This window comes from Anas platyrhynchos, chromosome 1 (assembly GCF_047663525.1).
Source record: "Anas platyrhynchos isolate ZD024472 breed Pekin duck chromosome 1, IASCAAS_PekinDuck_T2T, whole genome shotgun sequence".
In the NCBI taxonomy this organism is placed as follows: Eukaryota; Metazoa; Chordata; class Aves; order Anseriformes; family Anatidae; genus Anas; species Anas platyrhynchos.
In genome coordinates, this window is record NC_092587.1 from 4,539,820 (window position 1) to 4,562,838 (window position 23,019).

General features: G+C 41.4%; 2 protein-coding genes across 6 annotated transcripts; one reads left to right on the forward strand and one right to left on the reverse strand.

Annotated features, from left to right (window-relative positions):
- Positions 1–2,178: 2,178 nt before the first annotated feature.
- Positions 2,179–15,442, reverse strand: KIN (Kin17 DNA and RNA binding protein). 2 transcript variants are annotated; one of them, XM_027460822.3, is made up of 13 exons: positions 15,258–15,442; positions 14,117–14,211; positions 13,159–13,202; positions 12,937–13,059; positions 11,855–12,036; positions 10,670–10,718; positions 10,269–10,326; positions 6,632–6,752; positions 6,138–6,188; positions 5,407–5,475; positions 4,248–4,347; positions 3,906–4,006; positions 2,179–2,447 (listed from the first exon to the last, which is right to left on the reverse strand). In XM_027460822.3, the coding sequence occupies exons 1-13, from the start codon at positions 15,369–15,371 to the stop codon at positions 2,385–2,387; spliced, it is 1,170 nt and encodes a 389-aa protein (XP_027316623.1). In that variant the 5' UTR covers positions 15,372–15,442; the 3' UTR covers positions 2,179–2,384. The 2 variants fall into 2 exon arrangements, with proteins under 2 accessions (XP_027316623.1, XP_005022293.1); XM_005022236.5 differs by having other exon boundaries at positions 6,632–6,755; positions 15,258–15,441.
- Positions 15,443–15,461: 19 nt separating this feature from the next.
- ATP5F1C (ATP synthase F1 subunit gamma) lies at positions 15,462–22,747 on the forward strand. Of its 4 annotated transcripts, none has more exons than XM_072043066.1 (10): positions 15,463–15,621; positions 16,263–16,297; positions 17,206–17,337; positions 18,014–18,218; positions 18,686–18,829; positions 19,228–19,292; positions 19,899–20,054; positions 21,109–21,205; positions 22,055–22,097; positions 22,615–22,747. In XM_072043066.1, exons 1-9 carry the CDS (start codon positions 15,578–15,580, stop codon positions 22,059–22,061), a joined length of 885 nt encoding a protein of 294 aa, XP_071899167.1. In that variant the 5' UTR covers positions 15,463–15,577; the 3' UTR covers positions 22,062–22,097; positions 22,615–22,747. The 4 variants fall into 4 exon arrangements, with proteins under 4 accessions (XP_027316637.3, XP_027316648.3, XP_071899167.1 ...); XM_027460832.3 differs by having other exon boundaries at positions 22,055–22,092; positions 22,609–22,747; XM_027460836.3 differs by lacking the exon at positions 22,055–22,097 and having other exon boundaries at positions 15,462–15,621; positions 22,609–22,747.
- Positions 22,748–23,019: the final 272 nt, after the last annotated feature.

Below are 23,019 nucleotides of genomic sequence, written 5' to 3' on the forward strand. Positions count from 1 at the left end.
TTGTGACTTCTGCAGCGTGGGCAACACCCACAGACAGATGTAGAACTTAAGCTTTTGCCTTGTCAAAGCACTAGGAAAATGCAAGTTCAAGGACTGCTGGACTAAGAGAAAAGGAACATGGGGTCTGGAATGGGTTTCCCAAGGAGTCTCCAGTCTTCAAGGATGAGTTAACCAGTGGTCAGAAATGTCCTTGAAATGGCTGATGGTGCCATATTGCAGGGAATAAATTGGATGAGTCCAAAATATCTTCCAGACTTTGCTTTGTGACATTTCAATGTCACAGTGAAGTTCATACCCAGATATAAAACTGGTAAAGTCGGATAAAGAGCCTAGAATTCAGACTATACAGAAATCACCAACAGGACTAAAAGCTTCTCCTCCAGGGGGATTAGTTCTACCATTTCCTGGCCCGTATGTGAAAAGCAGTGAATAATCATTCTCTGTTCATCTCCACACAACTCAACTTTTCTATTATATTCACTCTAACGTTTCAGGCTCTAGAATGTCAGGTTTTCAGTGAGAAAAGCTGTTGTTTTTTCATTTATCCTCATTAGTCTCTTACATGCCTCTTCTTACTCAGAACCTGTCCTTTGAGAAAAGGTAGAGCTGTTTACACAATCCAGGTTGCTCAAAGAGCCTAAATTGACAGCCAATCTTCTGTCTTCAGATCCTTTCTGCATTTTTTTTGGTACTGCATTACTGCTAGACTTGTATTTATGTCTGGGATCCCTGGAAAGCCATTTGGTTCTCCTGTATGAAGTAATTCCAGACAGCAGCTTGTTTCACTAAGCCTCTGCAGTCTTCCAGCCTTCCTGCAGGGGTCCCCTGGAAACCACAAAATCATGGTTCTCTGAGGCAAAGAAAGGTACAAGAAATAGTGACTTTGCTGCTACTGACCCTGAACTGTAGACTGCAGTGCAACTGATGTCACGTCACTGAATGTGACATCACAACAGCATCCTGTCCTATGCGACCCTCAGCCCACTATGGAAGGTGCTGAGTACCTCTTCTAAGGAAAAAAAATATAAAAATAAAAATCAAGTCTCATGAAAGGATTTTTGCTTAAACACAGAAAATTGTTGTGTTAGCATGGCAAAAAAGTTCTACTATTCCCAGATGAGCAGACCAGATGGTCTTCTCACCTTCCCCAGTTTCCTACATCTCAGATTCCCCCAAAAGCCACACAGCATCAGACACAGCAGCTCCCCACAGCTAAGATCTGCTCTGGAAGGTACAGGGGTATCAGTTTTCTTGCCATCAGGTTCCAGATCCACACAGTGTAATCAGAGGCAGACTGAACCATAAGGTGATGGTTTGTAGTTTGCCTGGGTTGTAGTTTGCCTGTAAAAGAAAAACTTGCATCCTTCTATTCCACAAGTAAAGCAGTTACAACAGTTGGGACACTGTACTGTACTCTTCAGTGGATATAAACCTACAGAGTGCCACCCAGTGTGTTTAAAAGGCTGAAAAGGAATACACTCACCTAAGAAAGGTTTACATTTATTCCTGAAAAGCCTTAAAAATATTGTACAAAATGTGTCAAAAAATAAAAAAATTAATGTTACTCATTTAGCATCCACAGCAAAGTATGGAAACAATGGAAATATGAACAAAGGAAAATGCTCTGGAAAACCCAAACAGCAATCACCAACTCATATCTGCACGCACTCAGGTTGGCATCCTAGAAAGCCCACAAGTAACATTTATCTTGGCAGTCCACATGCAGATAAATTGCATATTGGTATTATTAGAAGCCCTGAAAACAAGGTGATGGAGAAAGCTGGTTATGTGGATTCTACTACAGACGATAAGTTAACTAAAAATAAGTTGGTAACAACACTTAATAAACCAGACCATTCTTTAGAAAAAATCCAGAAGAATCCCCTGCAGCACTGCTACGTTCTTGCTATTCTGTTAATTCTTTCCCTTGTTCCTCCAGCCAGAATTTAATTTTGGCTGCAGGCTGAAAAGTGTGCAGTTTAAACTCCATTGGCCCTAACACTCTCCACCCACCTCAAGCTGTTACTGTAGGTAATTCTCTATCCTATGGAACTTGTAATGCACCTCAGTAAATAGAATACTCCAGCTTGCAGCTATCTGCTGTGTTTTACAAAAGGAAATTGAATCAAGTATCATAAAATAACTCTGAAACAGAATCAGACAGAGTACTTCCACTGATAAGATTTCCACAAACATTTTATGTAACAAATTTATAGTGATCTTTAAATAAAACCAGTTTGCTCGTGGTTGATTTCTATATACATTATAAATACATATACACAGAAAACAAAAACCCTGACATGGTAGAGTCTTGTATCTGCCTGGAAGAAGCCAGAAAGATGTTTTTGGGAACCAAAATCATCTCTTGATTCATAGTTAGCGCCTCAGGCAAGTTTGGAAATGTCTTCATACTGGATACCTTCAACTCGGCGTCCTTTTAAAGGTCCCTGGAAAATAACACAGTGTAAGAAATAAGATCAGAGCATAAACTTGATTGTTGAATTTCCCACCAGAGAACTTAAAGTAACATAGCTAAATAGGCCGTATCAAATCTTGCTGCATTCAGTCGTTTTTTAAGAAGCACAACTGAAATGAACAGTACTGGAAATCCCAGGCATTAGCATTTTTATCCGGTGCTGTGCACAGTAAAAGCACAACAGCTACTTTTCTGTTTAAGGGCTCTGCCCAAAAGCCACATATAAATACACAACGGCCGTTGTACAGGTGATACATAGTGGAATGCATTTAAAAAAAGAACTGCAGGTTTGGGATTTGTTCACAACACAGTGTTTTCTTTTTCATTGCCTGCAATCTGACTGCAGAACATGAAAAGGCTTCAATACTGTCCCAGAAATCTTTTCACGTTCAGGACACTTTGTGTTAGTTCAAGTTCCTCAAATTTTGGGGCAAATATAAGCAGCTGTTTTGAGTTGATTCACTGTAAGCTTCTAAGGAGTAACAGATTTGATTTTGAATACAGACATGTTATATATAAAACCCCTGGTAACCTTACAATCATTAAGAAAATTCTCACAGACTTTAGTGGTTTTCAGAGGTAGTTTCACCCTTTTTTAATGTATAGACTTACAGTTCACACAGAAGGAGGTAATCTTCACATCTACATATACAAAAACATGAGAAAAAGTAGCCTCCTTTCCCAAGACCAACGTTTCACAATCCTCGTCTCCAGCCAAAGCTGTGGTTAGGACACCTGCGCAGTCTGTCCTCAAGTAAATTCTCCAGAATCCCAAATGGGCTGAGTTTCTGCAGCCCTTCTTTAAACAGGATACTAACAGGGTCTATCTCCTGCCATATCCACGAGTTTAAAGATGGTGTGGCAGAGGAGAGCAAAGAAATAGCCACAAACACAGAGATGATCACGTGGCTTAATTTTAGCCTGGAGAAAGGTGGGATGTAAAAAAAACAGAGCCAAAAACAAACCTCAAGTGTAGTTGTTAACTATAAACAAAACAGAGAAGCATATAAAGCCCCATATTCAGTCTAGTGGAAGGGAAGAGAAAAATGGAGGAGAAAAATCACCTCCCTGCATATTTCACTTTTTTTTTTTTTTTTTTTTTTTTACCTTCCCACAAAACAGTGCAACAACAGCCACATTCAAAACAAACATACAAAATATTTTGCAAGTCTCTTTCAAGTTAAAAACTTGCCGAATTCAGCATCTGGGCATCTTCTTAAAAGCAAATAGCAGAACCTTAATCTGCAATGAAGAACAAGCAGCTGTTTTCCTACTGGTTGGGAATAGGGGGGTGAGCACAGCATTTTGTACACCACAAATCCCACCTATAAGACAGGATTAATGACACCTTTTCTTTTTGTGAAAGCTCTCCAGCATACAGATGAAAAAGCACTCTACACAAACTAACCTTACAGCATTTTATACTTACAGAGTCGATGATTATTGTTGCTGAAAATTTCTTTTCATTGATAGATTCCAAGATGCCTTCATTTCCCCTGTAACCACCATTTAATACCATAACTTTCTTGCCTGAAGTGAGAAATATGAGAACAGTTACAAAGAGGGCTCTCAACTTCTTTTCATGGAGTTGGGTTCAACTTCACCACCCACCACAGAACAGGTTTCTCCTCGAGGCTCCAGCAAGCTGCCTTACAGCCTGCCCGTTCACAAAGTGTAACTTTCAAATGGATGATTTGTGGTTTAAAAGAACTGAAATTTAATTTTTGCTGTGACTGCTAAGTTGGAAAACAAGCAAAACAAACAGCCATACCTGGTGCTGGTATTACTGTCTCCAGATGTGTCTGATCAAGCTTCAGTTTGTCTCCAGAATCAATCATCTTCACAACTGCTGTGTATTTGTCAATCACTTCCTGTTGTGAAAGGCAGAGGCCTAACAGTGACTATGACATCAAGAATTCTCTAAGTTTACATTTTCAAAATTAACAAATTCAGGACCATGAGTCTGCATTTGTACATTTTCAAACGCAATGATGACTTCTGAGCTGTCCTAAAAGCATCCAGCTCCTGTAAGCCACCAGCTGGCCTCACTCTGAAGTTAAGGCTACCCTCAAAGGGCTTCTCTTAAACATCAATGACTTGTCTACTTTGTAAATGAAGACCAAAAATTTTGGTCAGCCTTGTCTGAAGGTTTTGTCAACCTTCAGATAAAGCTACTTTAGCTATCCTCTCATAGATGGGGAGTAAATTCTTTCTCTCTTGGTGGGCTAAACTGGCGTTACTGCCTCTCAATGAGGAAAAATGTTACTGACCATCTTTACACCTAGCATGAACCACATTCAACCTCCCTTGTTCAGAGCTCAGTGGAAGACAGCCACCAGTACACGTGACCTTCTAAGATGCTTACCAAAAAAAGCTGTGATTCTGAGCTCTCTATGCTTCTGTCAATCATTCAAAACACACTTGGGTGTTGTTCTTTGGTGCTCCTGCCAGAGACTGTTTGGCCTCAGACTACCTAGTACAGCATTATTTCACTGGCAGTGGCTAAAAGAAACCACTTCTGAACAGAGCAAGGCTTACAGACTGAAGATTTTGTACACAAAAGATATCTTGCTCAAAGGCAGCATGTGGTGTAAATATTTGTGCAAAACTGAATTGTCTCAGATTAAAATGCAATTGCACTGCTCTTGGTCTTCTCATACTGAAAAAGTGACCACTCCCCACAAGGGATGTGTTCATAGGGATACGCTGGGCAGGACAAAAACAGCTAAAGGATTGCTGAGTAAATGCAACTAAATCAATTCAGAGATTTGCTCAGCCCATAGTAAATCCCAGTGAAGTTAAGGTGAATTACAGCCCCATAAAGTGTTCACTCGAGGCTGAACAGCTTACACAGTGAAAGAAATCTTCAGAAGTCATCTGATACCAGAACAACCTAACCAAAGCGATGTGCTTCCATTTGCACACTTTACCTTAACGACTCCTTTCTTTTTGTGATACTTCTCCCCCAGCTTTTTTGTGACAATTTTTACAACGATTTCCTGGAAGATTTGAAAGGAAGGAAAAAAAAACACATTAAAATGACAAAATATACAAACAATTACACAATCTAATTAAACATTCAAGTCACTCTAACCCCAACCACAGTGACACTACGGACACACTGAAGGAAGCAGCAATAGCAAAGACTCAGCATTCAACACCTTGTATTTATCTTTGAATTGTTGGTTCCAAGTATAATCTCTCAGGACTTTTTTTGTTTTACATATTCAGTTACATTTTAATGTAGGATATAAAATGACAGCCCTCAACGGTTAAAGGGCAGTTCTTGATCTAAAAAACAGTCTAAAATGAGGTCTCGCAGCTCAAAGGCTGATGCTGAACTCTGCATCTCTGTGAGTCAACTACTAGCATAGGAAGAAGAGGGCTGGAAGTCACACCACAATTTAAACACCATCCACAGAGACTGATGGCACCAACTCCCTAATTAAAGAATTCCACCCCATCTGAGATCTGGTATATGATGTTTCTAGTTGAGCATGACTTGCAGTCTGAGAGGGCAATTCCTCCCAGATACTTTAATTTTTCACATTTGGCAGCTTGGGAAATGAGTGAATTTAAGTTGGAATCTGCTTTTGGATCTTTACATGCTTCAAATCACTAGCAGCTTTATTGTTTTGACAATAATTTTTAAGACACTTACAGGCTGCAACCAGTAGTCTGTTCGAGATATTCTTTTCTTCTCTTCTTCAAGCTACAGAACAACAATAAACAATCACCATTTATTTTCTCCTTTTACTGCAGCTTCCCCATGCTTTCAAAAAGCTGAATCAATTCTCCAGTCCCACGTCAAGTGGGGAAAAGTACAAGGGTATGTCAGCATGTGTTTGCTGCACAAAAATGAATCTGATGAGATCTAGCAGTCCACAATAAAATGATGGAGATTTACGTTTGTTTTTGTCAAGATATTTTCTTCTCTTGCAAAAGCTATATTCCTTTACTTCCAATATCTGGATTGTGTGGGGAATAGGCACAGATGAGCAGCAGCAAACAGTTTTAAATGGGAAGTGAAATAGTTTTGCCTGATAGGACATGAAGGTCCGAATTCCACAGGAACTGAAGGTCTGAGGTAACTGAGGCCCTGGGAGAGTGGACCCATTGGGGTTATAAAGACAGAGATCCTCGCACAACTGTTACCTCCATAATCTCATCCAGTGCAGATTTCTTCTTTTTCTCTTTGGACTGACCAGAGCTATGAGACGATTCTTTTCTTTTAACTGCCCCTTCCGCTGTCTTCAATGCACTTGGTCCAAGGACACTGCTGGAAGAGCAAGATGGAGTTTTCACAACAGACCTCAACTTGTCTCCTCTACCAAGCTGCATTTGAAGAACTACTTGCACAAAAAGGCCTGCTGATCTGTCTGACTTCTGTCATGCAACGTCACCTTCCAGACCACTCATGCCTCCTCTAGGACTGCGCTTTGCAGCGAGAGCTGATCTCAAGGTGTGAGTTCCACGTCCCCTGATGCTCACTGCAAGCAGTCCAGTTAATGAAAACCACCTAGTGGGCAGTTCACCAGTGCAAAAGCTAAGAGTTGTCTGGGGACTCAAGTTAAATGGTAAAGGCAAAAACAAGTCTGCAAATAAGAGTTTCACATTCGTTTGGAGTATTTCTTTCAAATACATGAATCAAAATGGCAAGCTTGTGGCTGTAGAGAAGCCTCCTGGACTGAGCAACTCTCCAACAAGGGTAGAGGCCTGGAAATCCTTCCAGACAGAGATAATCAATCAATCAGGCAGAGGGAGGGAAACAAGGGGAAATTGTAGAAAAGGGCTCTACACCCAGCAAATGAACACCACCTCCAGGGTCATATGTAAAAATAGGCAAACAGCCTATGACTTATGAAAGAAAAGAGCAATCAGCAAAAATATTTTTATCTTAGGGATCAGGGAACACATGAGTAAAGCGAGAACTGCTTAAAGGCACCCTGTGTTTGCACATATTTATAAAAAAACATTTGGATGCGGTAAGAATTGGGGTGTTTTCTCATCCAGAAAGGTGAAGAAGGCTGCTGTGAGGCGGACAGTATGATAATCTTATTATGGCCTTACAACAAATCTCATGTTTTGCCCGGGTTCTCTAGTGAGGATGTTGGATGTACTAGCAAAGGGAAGATTCATAATGGGAACGAGATACAGAAACGGCAATAGAAACAAAATTGAGAGAAAAATCAAACGTGTCTCAAAGGAAGACTGGAAAACCTCCATAGTAGAGTTCTAGAAAAAGCAGCGCATTAAATCACAAATCCAACAGCAAATACTTAAAAATAAATATCTTATATAGGGCAAAATACAATTAAAACAACAACTGCAATGCCTGCGTTTAAGAAGGAAAATGAATATGCTGTGAGGTCACTAAGGGATTCCTGGGTGCCAGGACTAAAACAAATCTTATTTAAGGTATTCATCAAGGACCCTGGGACAAAGAGTGAGAGACCACCAACACTATTCAGGTGTGCCATCAGCATGGACGACACAAGAAAGAACTGGATACAAGAAAGGACTGATTTACCTTGAAAACTGTGTTTTACAAGAGACAAAATTAACCAGCACATTAGGCAAGCTCACATGCTTTGGAACAGTTTACTCTGAGTAGCTTCTGTCTACTGGAAGCTCATCGGTGTTTAAGAACAACAGAAGCAGAGGAGGGTCTAGCTATAAGCGTGGACAACAACTACCAACGCAGACCAACCATGAGGGTCAAACGCAACCCTAGGAGGCATTGAGCCAGACAAGTATTAGTGCCTTGCATAAGCCACGGTGAGGTTTCCTTTGCAGCATGCGCAAATTGGATCAGTTCTCCTTTTCCAAGGAAGTTTAGCTGACTCTGGAACAAGGGCAAGGAAGGGATCAAGAAAACAAGGCCAGCACAGTAAAGGCTAGCACAGTATAAGCCTGCTCATGCAGTACAGGAAAGGTTGAAAGGCTAAAACTGTTCTCTGTATACATTTAGTGCCTGAGGAGAAAGAACCACTGTGGAGAAAAATAACCATTTACATTAAACACCCGCACCAACACAAGACCAACTGGTATAAACTGGCCATGACTACATTTAGACAGAAAACCGCGGACAAATTCCTAAACATTAGGGCAAACAGGTTCTGAAGGAACTCCCCGTGGGATTATAGGGCTGGGGAGCCCCTGACTGCAGACAGCGGAGGCTGATCAGTGTGTGGGCAGGACTGTGCACGGGTACATTTGCAGTAGGGTGACCTTGGCCATAGCTCCTGCCCATTCCTTAATTAGAAGTGATTCTAATCTTGTCCACTAGAGCAGCCCCGTTAAGCAGGGATTTGAGGACATAAGTTCTCAAAGGAAAAAATAAACCCAGGCCCTTGGTTTACTCAAAGGCAGTGAGCATCAGAAGCCGTGCCTGCAGCGGTGATTCCCAGCTCCGTGTCAGGCCCACGGACACACAGAGGGCACACCTCCCCTCTCACCCCCCTTCTCAGCAAGTCTCCAGCTACATCTCTGTACCCTAAAACCAGGAGCCCCACGCCCTCCAAAATCCACCATCCACAACCTATGGCCTCTGGCACTATTTCTGTCCCCAATCAGGAAATGCAAGCACTAATCCTTGGCAGGATTCTGCAGCATGTGGTATCAGGTTGAACTCAAATGATCCTCAGCAGCAGCCAACACATCTCACAGGTGCAGAACACACCTTTAGGCTGACACAGGGAGGCAGGATTCACTTCAGTCATACATGGAAACTATATCCCCAGTGACAGATAAACCGCAGGCTGGTCACCTTACTGCGAAGGAGATACCCAAATTTTGCTTCAACACTACCTTTACAAAGCTTACATACAAGTACCTATCTTACACTTTGAAAAAAATAGATCTCCTGGTACATGATTTCACATTCAGCCAAATTTTAGCAAGCACCCTAAAAGCAAACCTGAGTTTTCTTCACTGAAACCATTCAAGTGAGTGTCTGCATTAAGTTTCAAACTCACCTTAAGCACAACTCAATGCTTAGGGATAATTTACAAGTATTCCTCTAAGCCTGCATCTGTATCTCTTATTGCAAAGAACTACTTTATTGTCTCATTTTCTGCCTGGCATATTACCCATCAGATACCTTATCTGGAAGCTAAGCTTATGATGAGAAGAAAGCTTTCGTTTTACCTGCAATACATTTAATTACAATATTGCCTCACAAGCAAAGATGTGCTGCTCATCACACAGTTCCCCAGACTGCTGTGAGTACATATCGTTTGCATTATTGATCTCTTCTGTCCGTGTTGCTTGTGGTTATATGATGACAATTAAATTCGTGAGCTTTAGAAAGATTTATGTCAGGTAGGTTCAGCTTCTTTAAAGATGATCAGGGAAAGTGTTACCTCAAATTAGACAAAGTAGTCAAAGGTTTTAGGAATTGAAATGAACAAGTCATGAATACCCATTCACAGAAGGCAGCTGGGACTAGATGGGATTCACTTTAAATAGTTTGATTAGATCCCTTATCCGCCATCTCACATAACAATCCCTTCCTAGAGGAACCTACTACTGCTTATTACCTTATTGGCACCTACCAAGGACCTTAGTGAATTCAAGAAGGCTCCTCACAGCATGCGTTTAAGATCTAACCATTCAACCACTTAAAATACAAAAGGAACCATGAAGCTGCCTAGTATCCCCTCCTGAATAAACGGCAGGATGAGACAGCAGACTCCAGATACTCCAGGACAACATACATCTTCCAATACAAATACCATTGACACGTAAGTAATTTGTAAAAGTCAAGGTTGTCCTTAAATTCTTTTCTCACCTGGTTTTAGAAGATGCTGCTACTGAAGTACTTGCTCCTTTGTTTAAATTAAATGCAACTGAAAAACAACAAAAAAAAAAAGAATTACTTTATGTCTATCTTTATATGTAAGTACATTGAAAGGTGTTACAATTTTAACAATCCATAAATGGGAAAGATCGTAAGATTTAAAACAAAAATTAGTAAGTATTTTCACTTTTAAAATAAACTAGTTCAAAAAATTACACTAGTTCAAAAAAAGTACACAAAAAATCTCTGTATTTCCACATTTCCATTGCTCTTTTTAACTTATCTCAAAGCACTTTATGAAGCACTGAGCAAGCCTTAGTTCTCAACACATTTTAGTCCCAAGATCAGCTTCTGTAAGTTCTAAAAAACGGCATGTTTCAAGAATCGGTTACCTTTTTCTTCTTCATTTTCTCTGTTCAATTCAGTATAGACTGGTGCCTCCTGCCAAAAGAATACAAAATAGATTTCAGAAAGCTGAGCCAAGATATCATTTTTTTGTGATCACTGATTAGCTCAGTTTTACAGACTACTGTGAGGTTATCTAGTAACTGTAATAATCTGCCTGGCTTGATTCATACAATTATAAATTGAAAACATTATCTCATCACAGGCTGCTGTGCAAACTTAACTACTCAACACTCTCTCCAGAGATGCTGTCTAAACTTGCTTGATTCTAGCATGAAAGGGAAGGGGGCTTACCTTAAATTTTCTCATTCTGAACCAGCATGATTAGACTGGTTTTTGGACAGACTGATAAACTAAAGAAGAAAAATACTGGAATCTTTCCAGATTTTTAGTACTAAAGGCTCAGACCGTTTAAATTTCAATTAGTTTTAAATTAAGGAAAAGATAATTGCTTACAACTGCATTTAAATGTACCTATCAACATCCAGGATCAAATGAGAGGTCTCAATCCCAGGCAACAACACATAGGGAAGTCATGGAACGATGCCAAAGGAACAGCTCCCAAACTGCATGCCGGGACTATCAAAAAAACTTTTCACTTTGTGGATTTGATTATTTCAGCCTCCCAGGTTACCTTAGCCTTCCTACTGTACTTGTTATTTGCAGCCCTAAAAGTTTTTAAAACATCATAAATGTAGACATCATCCTGGACATTGTTCACTCTCCTATTTTAAAATCAGGATTTTTAAATTGCTTATGACTTGAAGAGAACTATTACTCACTTAGTGGTAAAGCAAGCCAGGTACAAAGCAATTCCAAGCGTTCCTCCAGAGCAGGCTATAATCTTACATAAATGTTTAACAGAAGTTTCAGGACATAAGTACGATAATGTGATGATTTAAGTATGGGAAAAGACAGCATAAATCAAACCTGACATGACTAGGATCAGACAGTAAGATGGGGAAATAATTTTTCTCTTGGTTTAGAGAAGAACAGTGCTGTAAATGCAGCCACAATTGCCCACTGCTCCCCAGTTTGAACCAATGACCAGCTTGCAACCTGGTGCCTGAAGATTACTCATCACCTTTTAACTGACTGCAAAGGAAATGCCAGTGGAAGGATCCTAGCAGCATTAACTTAGCTTAAAGTAATTATAATGCAATTTTCCTCACCAGTTCCTTCCCCTCCAAGCCTCTCCTAACTTGCTGTTCGATGAATTTAGCAGTTTTTTCTTCATCGTCAAGGTCTTGTTTCTTCTTCCTCTCTTGTTCCTGTTGCCTGCGAATAGTCTCTGGGTCCCTATCAATATACTGAATGTACCAGCCTTTTGGAGTCTCATCCACCTTGCAAAGACCTAAAAACTCAAACGAAAAAGTTAAATTAATACTAACAAACAACAAGGGAGGAACAAAGAATATATCAAGATCATTTTCATAGCTCATGTGTGCTATAACGACACAAATACTTTTTTGTATATTTCATAGGGAGACAACATACCCCTTACTGGCCTGGTAAAATTGACTTTGAATTATCTTTAGTGATTGTTTCTTCCCTTCAGCTAGCCAGTTCTATTTGGAAATAGGCCAGAAGATGTAGTAAAGCAGACAGAATGCTTTCCTTATTGAAGAAAAGGCTTCCTTCCCATTGATTTAACAAGGAAGTAAACAGAAATCTAACCTCTATAAACACTACACACCAATAGCATCACACTGTTGGAAACTTCACTATGCTCCCTTATTGTTACTGACACTCACAGTGACTTTTCAAACATTAAATGACTCATGAACATATCCTGTAGTACACAGGCAATTAAGCCAACGTAAAATTTGTGATACCACAGTACAACACTCTGTTCCCCCCATTGAACCCAAAATTGCTCAAGTTTAAACCCTTTCATTAGGTCAGGAATGAAAACAACTGTGTGCTTCTTGTCACCTTAAATCCTGAAGGATTCTGTATTTGTAAGAGATGTCCTGCCACAGTTTTTACTTTTTAAATGGCAACTCTTGGAAGTTGACTTAGGATTTAGCAATAGCTCCAGTAACTACAGGAAAAGTTTGTGATTGATGCATTTCTCCCAGACCTCTGGCACTTCCCATATGCAAATTCCTAATGGTTAGCACAGAAATGTGTTTGGACATCTGCTATACACATACAGGAAAACAGAACTAACACAAACACTTATTGATTACTTAGCAGCAATACAATTACCTAATAATTTTAAAATTTCCTGACCCAGACCAACCCTATTCACCTTCTCTCCCCAGCCATTTCGTAAAATCAGTCAGTGTCTCCCACTGCGTGGCGTTCATGTGGATGTGCTCGCGGTGACTGATGTATTCGTTGTACACGATGTTATTGTGGACTCTCTTGGTTCCTGAAACAGAATTAATATTAAACGTAAGTATTGGACCTAGGAGAAACCAACCAAAAGGGAATCAAGAGACAACATTAAAAACAAGCAAACAATATTTACCAAATCGTCTCCTGAGCAGCTCTAGGAAATCATTTCGGAATTCCCTTAGGGGATAAAAAGAAAGTATTTTAGGAAAATGTAAAGCATTACAGAGAGATTTTCTACTGTCATTAGCATTTATGTCACAGCAACATAAACAGGAACACTCTTTGAGCTGAGCGTGATGAAATTCAGCTGCTCATTTCCCTCTTTTCAGCGAGGTGGCACTAAGCACAGTGTGTACACATACAAGTTAAATCCTCCGAAGGCATTAATACCCTTTCAAAGGGATAAAAAGGAAAGAATGAAGCCTAAACACTTCCCGCTAATTGCTGGTATTTCATTACCAGCTATCTTCCAGGGTTGACTAACGCTGACACAAAACATGAGACAGGACAAAGGGCAGCAGCAGGCTGGGGAGATTGATCACTCATCTCGCTGCTAATTCAATGGCAGGAGGATAAAGCCTCCCTTCAGCCTCCTGCTGCAGGCAGCTGCACTGTCAGGCAGGTCAGCTGGACAAAGGAACGAGGGAAATAGCAAGACCTGGGGCAGATCACGAGCTTCTTATCTCCCTGCAGTGGTTTTCAGCTCTTTTTAACTCTGCGAGCGTGACAGCCGCTGAGCTGGGGCACAACAGGGACATAAGTTGTAAGGGAGAGCAACTCAGAACAGGGCTCAGACATGGGATAAAGCTGTCATACTTGGTATAAAAATCTAGAATTAAAATTGCTACATTTAGGGGTAAAAACAAAATCTCAAAAGGGATAAAATTGTCAGATTTTAAACATCGTGGCTCCCTGAAATCTCTCACGCACTTTCAAGAGGAAACTTTTCAAAGAGCCATTAAAAATATAGCTGGCACTAAGGTGTATCAGAATAAATTGTCTTCAGTGGGTCATAAATGGCCTTAAGAGGTCTGGCCGTGCAGATCTGACATAGGAATGCAGAGCTGGGTAAGAAGACGTAGCAAACTTACTCAGAGAAGTAATTCAGGAATTGCTGGGGATTCTCAGAAGCCAGCAGCAATTGCCTCTGGTGGGACTCGGACATGCAGTGACATTTGAAGCCATTCTATAAAACAAAAATAACTATTTTAGCTTTGTCTCAATTAGTTTGCTGCTCCTCCTGCTGAGGCAAGCCAGAAACAAAACCCTCCTGAGTTGAAGAAACCAGGAGGAAGAGGACACTCGCATCCCATGGGCATCTGGTCCCAGGTGAACACAACCAAAAAGAGGGGGAAGGGTCAGAGAGAAAAGATCTTTCTCTAACAGGAGAAGCAGGGAAGATCCTGAGACAGAATGACAAGGGTGGAAAAGTAACCTTACTGTGCTCCAGATACACAGCATCCCCTCAAGCACGTCACAGAACTCATCCTGAACCCAAGGGAAACCACGACCTCCCTGAACTCCTAAGGCTGATGAGAGCCACCTCATACTTATCCCCACTGCCCTGTTATGGTTGTGGGGAGTGAATTACCCCACCAGGGTGGTTTGGAACCACCGTATTCACCCCCTCACCCAGGGCTGATCAATCACTGTGTTGGGGATCAATTGTGCCCAAAGAAGGCTTGGGGCCACTGTGCTTTCACTGAAGTGGCTCAGGGCTTCTCCCGGGGCGGGGCTGGGGATCCCAGTGGGATAAATCCCTAGTCCAATTGATCAGGAACCCTTCAGGTCCCACCCAGCTCCACCCAAGGAGATTTTGATCCACACAGGAGGGGCGGCAAAGCCCCAGAACCTGAAGATCCTCCCCAGAAGAGATCCATACAGATCCTCTCCCAATCAGAGATCCCTGGCTCCCACTGAACGAGGTCCAGCCTCTCCGTGACAGACCCAAACCCCAACGGGAAGGATAAGAACCCACAAAAGGCGACTGCAGGACGGCTGCCAGCCCTGCAACCCCACCTGGGAACCCCTATAAGAAGGTTGGGAGCCCAATACACAGCCCCTGAGGGGTCAGGACCCTTCAGGAGCCCCCCCACACCACCCCTAAGGGGGGTCAAGGCCTTTCAGACACCCTCACACGGCCCCTAGAGGGGTCGGAGCCCTTCAGGCGCCTCCCCCACAGCCCGAGGCCCCCCCCCAGGGTTAGGATTGGTGCACCCAGGCGGGGCTCACCTCATCGCGGCACTGCTTCTGGCACATCTGGCAGTACCAGCGGAGCTTCTGCAGCCCCTTGGACTTGATGCGGTTGGCGATGGCCTTGGGGCTGAGGAAATCCGACTTCCCCATGGCGCCCGCGGGCCGCCTCCTCCCCCCGGCACCCTCCCGGAAGTCACCGCCGGAAGTCGCCGAGGGGCATACCGGAAGTCGCCTTCCCTGGGTCCTGCGCGCATGCGCGGTGCGGTGGCGCTGACCTTCAGCGGGGCTCGGGGGGAGCCGCCGCCATCTTGGCCCCGGGAGCTCCCGCCGCCGCCGCTGTCACCGCCACCGCCGCCATGTTGTGCCGGGGCGCTGCCGTCGCGCTTTACCAGCCGGCATGGTAACGGGAAGGGCTGGGGGGGAGCTGTGAGGGGGAGATGGGGTCGGGGGGGGAGCTGTGAGGGGGAGATGGGGCCGGGGGGGAGCTGTGAGGGGGAGATGGGGTTGGGGGGGAGCTGTGAGGGGGAGATGGGGTTGGGGGGGGAGCTGTGAGGGGGAGATGGGGTTGAGGGGGAGCTCTGAGGGGGAGCTCTGAGGGGGCGAAGGAGCAGGGGGAGCTGTGAGGGGAACGATGGGGCAAGGAAGGGGTCTCAGGGCTCTGCTCTTCACGGGCAGGCAGCTGGTGGTGCAGGGTGAGGGGATGGACAGGGCCAGGAGGGTGTTTGTCACAGTATGGGTCCTCTTTGCTTTTCCTGGCTTTAAGCGTTTAAGAAGAAAAACGTGAGGTGTTTTGGAGGTTGTGCCCTTCTGGTGCCCTGCGCTGCGGGCCTTGGCTGCCTTACGCTGTTAGCTAAGGTAGAGGATAATCTATTAAATGATATATCTAAAGAAAGAAATGTGGAAGGTTTGGAGAGATGTGTCCCTGCTGAGGGGTGTTTTTTTGAAAAATAACTGCTCTTAAATTTCCGCCTCTCACAAATGGACCTGTCTTTGACAGGTGTTGTAATGAACTGCCCTAATTTCTCCCACTTTAATTTTCAGGGGCCAAGTCAGGAATATGGCAACTCTGAAAGACAGTAAGTGCTGCTTTGGCCTGCTTTTAAGAGGGAAAAATGTTGCAGGAAGGCCCTTTGTTAGATGATAATTTCAGTTGGTATCTGTTGGATAAAGTCATTGTGGTAGACCACAACAGTGATATGTGAACCTCCATGAACTTACGTGAACCATGTGTCCTTCAGGAAAGTCACTGCCTAAAACATTGCTAGAACTAATTCAGGTGCCATATAAGCAAACCAGCACAGTCTTATTCAAACACATCTTAAGAGTAACTTTGTCAAATCTGCTAAAACAGGGCTTTGTTCATCTTTAAGTGAACAGAGCTTGTTTTGTTATATCTATTGTCCCACATTGGGGAGTAAAAGGTTGTCTGAACGTTTCTGCTTTGATAATGCTTCTTTAAGCTATTGCAGGTTTTTATATAGGGGCTTGGTCTTGGACTTGTTCTTAGGACACCTGTTTTGTTTCCTTTTCACATCAATATCTTTATGAATCTCATTGCCACAATCTAAACAGAGGAGGGAAGCTATTCTATCTCTTTATAGTATTGGGTCTGGGTTTGTTCCCTGTCATCCCGGAAAAGCTGGCAATATTCCTCAAATTATGTGTTTGAGAAACAGGTAGAAATGGAAGGAAAGAGTAGTAAATAAATCTTATGTTGGGGTAAATACTAAATTTATGTCTAGGGTGCAAAACCAACTGCTGTAAAAATGCATTTGTATTAGATGGTTTGCTGTGTATGCTGTCTTGGTACAAATACACAGGGCATACCTTCTGTGAGTTTTTTTTGGGTGTAGTTTATTTTTTTCTTCTTTGAGGAACGCAGGGAATGATTTCTGAATAGCTCTTCATAGCATTTTATTGCTTGTTATCAATGTCATTGTGCCCCGTGTTAACTAGTTTTGACCTTCATCCATTAACCTTCTAGTTACCCGACGTTTGAAGTCCATCAAGAACATTCAGAAAATCACAAAGTCCATGAAGATGGTTTCTGCAGCAAAATACGCAAGAGCTGAGAGGGAGCTGAAGCCTGCTAGAATATATGGAACAGGAGCACTGGGTGAGAGAAGGCTCTTGCACTTCAATTTGGGAATAGAAGAGGGAAGCTTTTAGGATGTTGATTAAATGCCTACACTTTTAAATTCCTAGACTTTTAACCTTTTTGTAGATTTTTTTTCCAAAAGAATTTGTATCCCTAAGCCACTGTTACCTTGAGTATTCCTTTATAAGTAATTTATGGAAAGATACGTTTAAGAGTTGTAGTGTGAAATTCATTCTGATAACTGAATTATTTTTTAACTTTGTGTGGTTATATAATTTACTTTATTAGTCATAAAAGCAACATTACTCAGATTCTTTGTCCTCCTCCTTTGTGTTAATGAAATAGTGTTGTACCTTGGTAGCATCAGGTCTAATACTTAAAGGTACTGCCAAACCTTACTGGAAACTCTTGAACTGCACGTGCTTCTTGGATGCTGGACTTGCAATCGGTGTCATTATTTAGTTGAAATTCACTGATGCAGAGATGCAGGTGGCTTTGAATTGCTTCTTTGTCATCTCTGGTCAGATCACGTGCAAACTTGAACGATTGTGAGGGAGGTAAAATTCACCTGGCTGTGATGTGGAATTCCTTTACAAGTGATTTTAACTGAAATTAGTCAAAGATGTTTTGATGGGACCTATTTGCTTCCTGGCACCTTTGAATAACTTACTTATTTCCTTTTTTTTGTTTTCAGCTCTGTATGAGAAAGCAGAAATTAAGGTACCCGAGGACAAGAAGAAGCACCTGCTTATTGGTGTGTCCTCTGACAGAGGTCTGTGTGGTGCTATCCATACATCTATTGCTAAAACCTTGAAGAATCAGATTACCAACCTCTCAAATGCGGGGAAAGAAGTTATGGTGGTTGGTGTAGGTGACAAGATTAGAGGCCTGCTTCAGAGGTAAAAAAGGAGAGGGGTTGGGGTTGTTTTTCTTTTTTCTGTTGTAGAAATTTTAAAATTGCAAAACCGCTCAAAGCTGTATGGCATTCACAGTTAATTGCATTTTATTTAACTGTGATAAATCCAAGTTCCTTTAGATAAAAGAAAATTGATGAGCTAAAAAGGGTTTTGACCACTTGGATTTGACCGCTGTCTTACAAAACTGATGCATGACATTTCAGATTTGTTCCAAAAATGCAAGGTAGCAACATGAACCCTGTTGCAAGTGTCTGTTTATCATGAAGCTGTAGCTAAATTATAATCATAATTTAACTGGGGAAGGGAAGCAAAATTTCTCCCGGACCCTAATTCAGTAGGATGCTTGGTTCCTAACACTAGTAAGTTAGTGTCATTCCTTGCCTCTTGGTGCTAGGTAGTTGTTTGCTAGAGCACCAGCTTGGTTCTGACACAGATTTTTGTTACTGCAGGACGCACAGCAATTACTTCCTGATGACATTCAAAGAAGTGGGACGGAGGCCTCCCAGCTTTGGAGATGCTTCAATCATTGCTTCAGAGTTGCTAAACTCTGGGTACGAATTTGATGAAGGCTCTGTCATCTTCAATCGGTTCAGGTAAGGTTAAACTGAAGCTGCACTGGAAAGATCTTGGGTGGCAGACTTCCAAATAGGGTGTTGGTCCAGTGAAATAAAATGTGAAAACGAGCTGTGAATAGGCATGTTCAGTTTAGAAGGTTCAGTGCAGTTTGTTATTGTTTGTGAAGAGCTGATTTCGTGGTTTGGTCGTTCCTTTTTCTTTAATAGCTATGGTTGGAGTTCTCTTTTTACTTGTATAGTGCGTGCTGTTCTATTTCCAGTCAGTGCATCGTTATATTTTTCAGGTATTTGATATCTCTTCATCAGGAGTATCACAAAACTTTGAGGAATTAGGACAGAAGTTGTCTGTTAGAAGTTGATATTAAATGTTCAGTTTAGGCTCTTCAGCCAAAGCCTGTTATGCTTTTTTTATACAGGTCTGTCATCTCCTACAAAACTGATGAAAAACCAATCTTCTCGTTTGAAACAGTTGCTGGTGCTGGTAAGTAGCAAACTGGAAACCACCAGGTATGTCAAGGGATAGAAAGTATTTTTGCAGAGAAAGTATTCCGTGTATGGAAATAAGATGTTAAGTCATCTTATGGTGACTGTATCATAAGTTTAAAATTTTGTTTTCTCTTGGCATTCCAAGGCTGATAAATCCAACAGTTGTGGGGAGGGAGGTGAAAAAGAAATGTTGTACTAATTTTGGTTTGAGACTTTTCTCTCAAGCAAGAATTATGCATATGCAAAACTCTTGGTTCCAGTGTTTTTGGCATCGAGTGGTTTTGCACTATTCAGTAAAAACACCCCAAAATGTTTGTGCAGCATTGTGCGGGAAGATTAAACATAATACACCACTGATGCTTTGGCCCTTGTCAGAATCTGCCTTGCTAGTGGTGAAACTTAATTAAAACACACCACATATGTAATCTTGCTGGTATTTAAAATTTTGTTATGAAAGTAGACATAGTACAAGGAGAAAATCCCTCCACATTGTCTTAAGTGGAAACAAGCTTTTGTATGACAAGTCTTCCACATCACATTGTGGTGTTTTATTTAAAGTACAGCTTGGGTTTCTCTGAATCCACTCTTCCGTATTTTACAGAAAGCCTAAGTATCTACGATGACATCGATGCTGATGTGCTGAGAAACTACCAGGAATTTACACTCGCAAATATTCTGTACTACTCCCTGAAGGAGTCCACCACCAGCGAGCAGAGTGCCAGGATGACCGCCATGGACAACGCAAGCAAAAACGCATGTGAGTCTGCTGCCTGGGTTATACAGGACTTCAACTGCTGACCTCCCTTTTCACAGTTTTTTGCTTCTAAAATGACCAGAAGTGAACCAGCTTCTCTCTTAATTACAACTTGAGTCATTTTGTGTGAGCTAATTCTACTGTTGTTTTTTTTGGAACATGTGAACCTCATTTTGTCCCTGGAAAGAAGGATTGCTGTCAATTTTCTAGAAAACAAGACTAGGTGACTGAAAGCAAACTTAATGTTTTTTTTAAATAAGAACATGAAATATTCAACTAACCTGGTGGCTGGCCTGAGGATTTCCAAATTTATTTTATAAACCTGTATCTATTTGTAAGACTGATGTAACTAGTAATACATCAATTTAAAGGTGGGGAAACTGAAACAGGTTAAATATTTTACCACCTGTCATGCAGAAAGTTGAGAATATGCAAGTATTCCTTGGGCGATGTCCAAGTTGAGTGCACCGTAGTCAGTTGCAGTTGGTATTAGTGGGAGAGAGCCAGTAACATTTAACGGGGCATGGTGATAAGACTTCAGTCTCAAGAAAGTAGTGTTGCATAAAGCTTACTGGAAGCTGAATGAAGCTGATGTGATATGCAGTAGGACTACCTGGAACTGTAAGTATAGGTCTCTGCTGATCCTCTTTATTTTGAAAGTGGTGGTACAGTCTCCATTAAAAGGAAAAAAGAATTCAAAAAATCAGGCTCCATTTGCCATAACAGCAGTAACTTAGAAGGAAATAGTGCTGGTATTTACAGGGAAATCTAACTTAAGCATACTCTATTTGGTTTTATGTTAACATAAGTGATAATGGTACTATGGTATTTATTAGTCTGTCACCTGTTCTTTAGATGTTCAATTCAATTGCCTCAAGCCAAATTATCTAGTTTCTAGATTGGCTGTGAGTTGTATTACCTGTAGGGGAAACTGAAAAGTGCAGTGAGACTCTTGATCATCCCCATGGATTTACAAGAATGTTTGGTATTCTGTTCATTCAACTTTTCCTGTATTTGAATACTTACATGCTTAAATTCCCACCTTAATTTATTCTAGCTGAGATGATTGACAAATTGACCTTGACATTCAACCGTACCCGTCAAGCCGTCATTACCAAGGAGCTTATTGAGATCATCTCTGGTGCTGCTGCTCTGTGAGTACCCATATAAACATGAAAGAGGAGTTTTTCCAAAGTCATGTCGTGCTTGCATCCAGCTTCAGTCAGGTTAACGGGGAAGGTCAAGGCGTGTAACTTCCAGAACCAAAGGGAAAACAGGCCATGGCATGACTCCCAGGTTTTTTCAGCTTGTGGCAGTTCTACTAACAAATGTGAAGCTTGAAAGCCTTTTCTGGCTAGATACACTTCAAAAGCTGGTAAAATAGATTTTTAGCTTCAACACACATCCTTGCTTGAGCAGAGGATGTTTCCTCATTTTGGGCTTTGAATTGGTTTCCCCTCTGCCCCTGCTACATGTTTTTTTTCCTACTGTCTGCTTCAAGCAGCCCAGCACATTGCTATAGTACAGCAGAGGAACTCAGGTGACTGAAATGCCTTTGCATAAACCAGTCTTCTGTGCTTAGAAGTTTGGGGGAGGGGTTGGAAGGAAGAGGGAATTTCTAGAGTCTGTTGATGCCAACTGTGTATCATAAATGTTAAAGTTGAGAATATTGCTTGTTTCCCTGAGAATGACGTTCTGCAACTGTGTGTACAGCAGGTTACAAAATGTGTGGGCTTAGACCACACTTTGTAACTGCATGTAGCCAATGTGTATTACAGCTAACAGTTGAAAAACTTGTGGTGTACTCAAAGATGCAAATACATGTGATAATATCCTGTATGTTTACAGAGTGTCTGGAATACATCCCCTATTGCAATTACGTGCTGTATTGTGCTCCTCACAATACATTTGCAGTTATGAATACTTGCATAGTTTTGCCTTAATTTGCATGAGTTGCTTGCTAACCTGCTTGTTCTGTTTTTTTCTCATAATACCATAACCAGGGATTAATCGACAAAAGAGGTTCAGCCAAATCCAAGAGGTAAAGTTATGGAATAGATTGCATTTAAAATGGAGGGTTTCTAAACACAATCTTAAACAAGGAAGTCAGAGTTCAGTGATGCTGTTCAGACAAATTTGTACTACCAGACAGCTGAGAAACTGCCCATTGCGAGTTTGAATCTAAGAGGTTAAGCACCAATTATTTTAAACAAACTATGCCCATGATAGCATACATCAATATTTGACAGTTTTCTATGTTTCTTTTTAATTTATGGGTTGTTGGATTCATTTGAAATTACAGTTTATTTTTTTCTATAGTGCCTTGTAATGCTGTGTTATGACTTAAAAATGTCTGTAACACATTGTACCTGAGGAGGGTTCCTTAGCAAAATAAGCACATTCAAAGCTTCAAGGAAAAACAGAATTGATATAGAGAATTTGAGGGGAGCCGGGGAGTAAGGGAGATGAATGAGTTGATAAAGTATTTAGATTGGAGGAGATGAGTTTAAAAATGAATTAATTGAAGGATTTTAATTTGATTCTCTTTGCCTTACAGGTGAAGAAAGAGTTCTTCTGAGCAGATGGTTTAACTTACCGGTGTCTGTGTTAATGAGACTGCTTTGCTATTTTGTGAAGAAGTGGTAAAGCCCCAGAAATATATGTAAATTCTTACAATAAACCACCTACATGAAACACGTGTTCTTGTTTGTCTATGGAGCAAATGCTTTCAGTTGTCTAAACATCTGGCTTTGACTTGATTGCTCTTTAAAATATAATTTTTAAAGGCTATGAACCTTATTCTTTTAATTTCTGGCATAGAAAGCATATAAGTGGGAGCTTCTTTTGAAGAGTAAAAGAGATTCTGTGTTTAGTGTACTAACACCTTGTGTTTTAAAGTGTTGGTTTTTTTGTATGTGTTGTATTGTGCCCTGAAGGAGGGTAACGGAGGAATAACCTCTCTGGATCA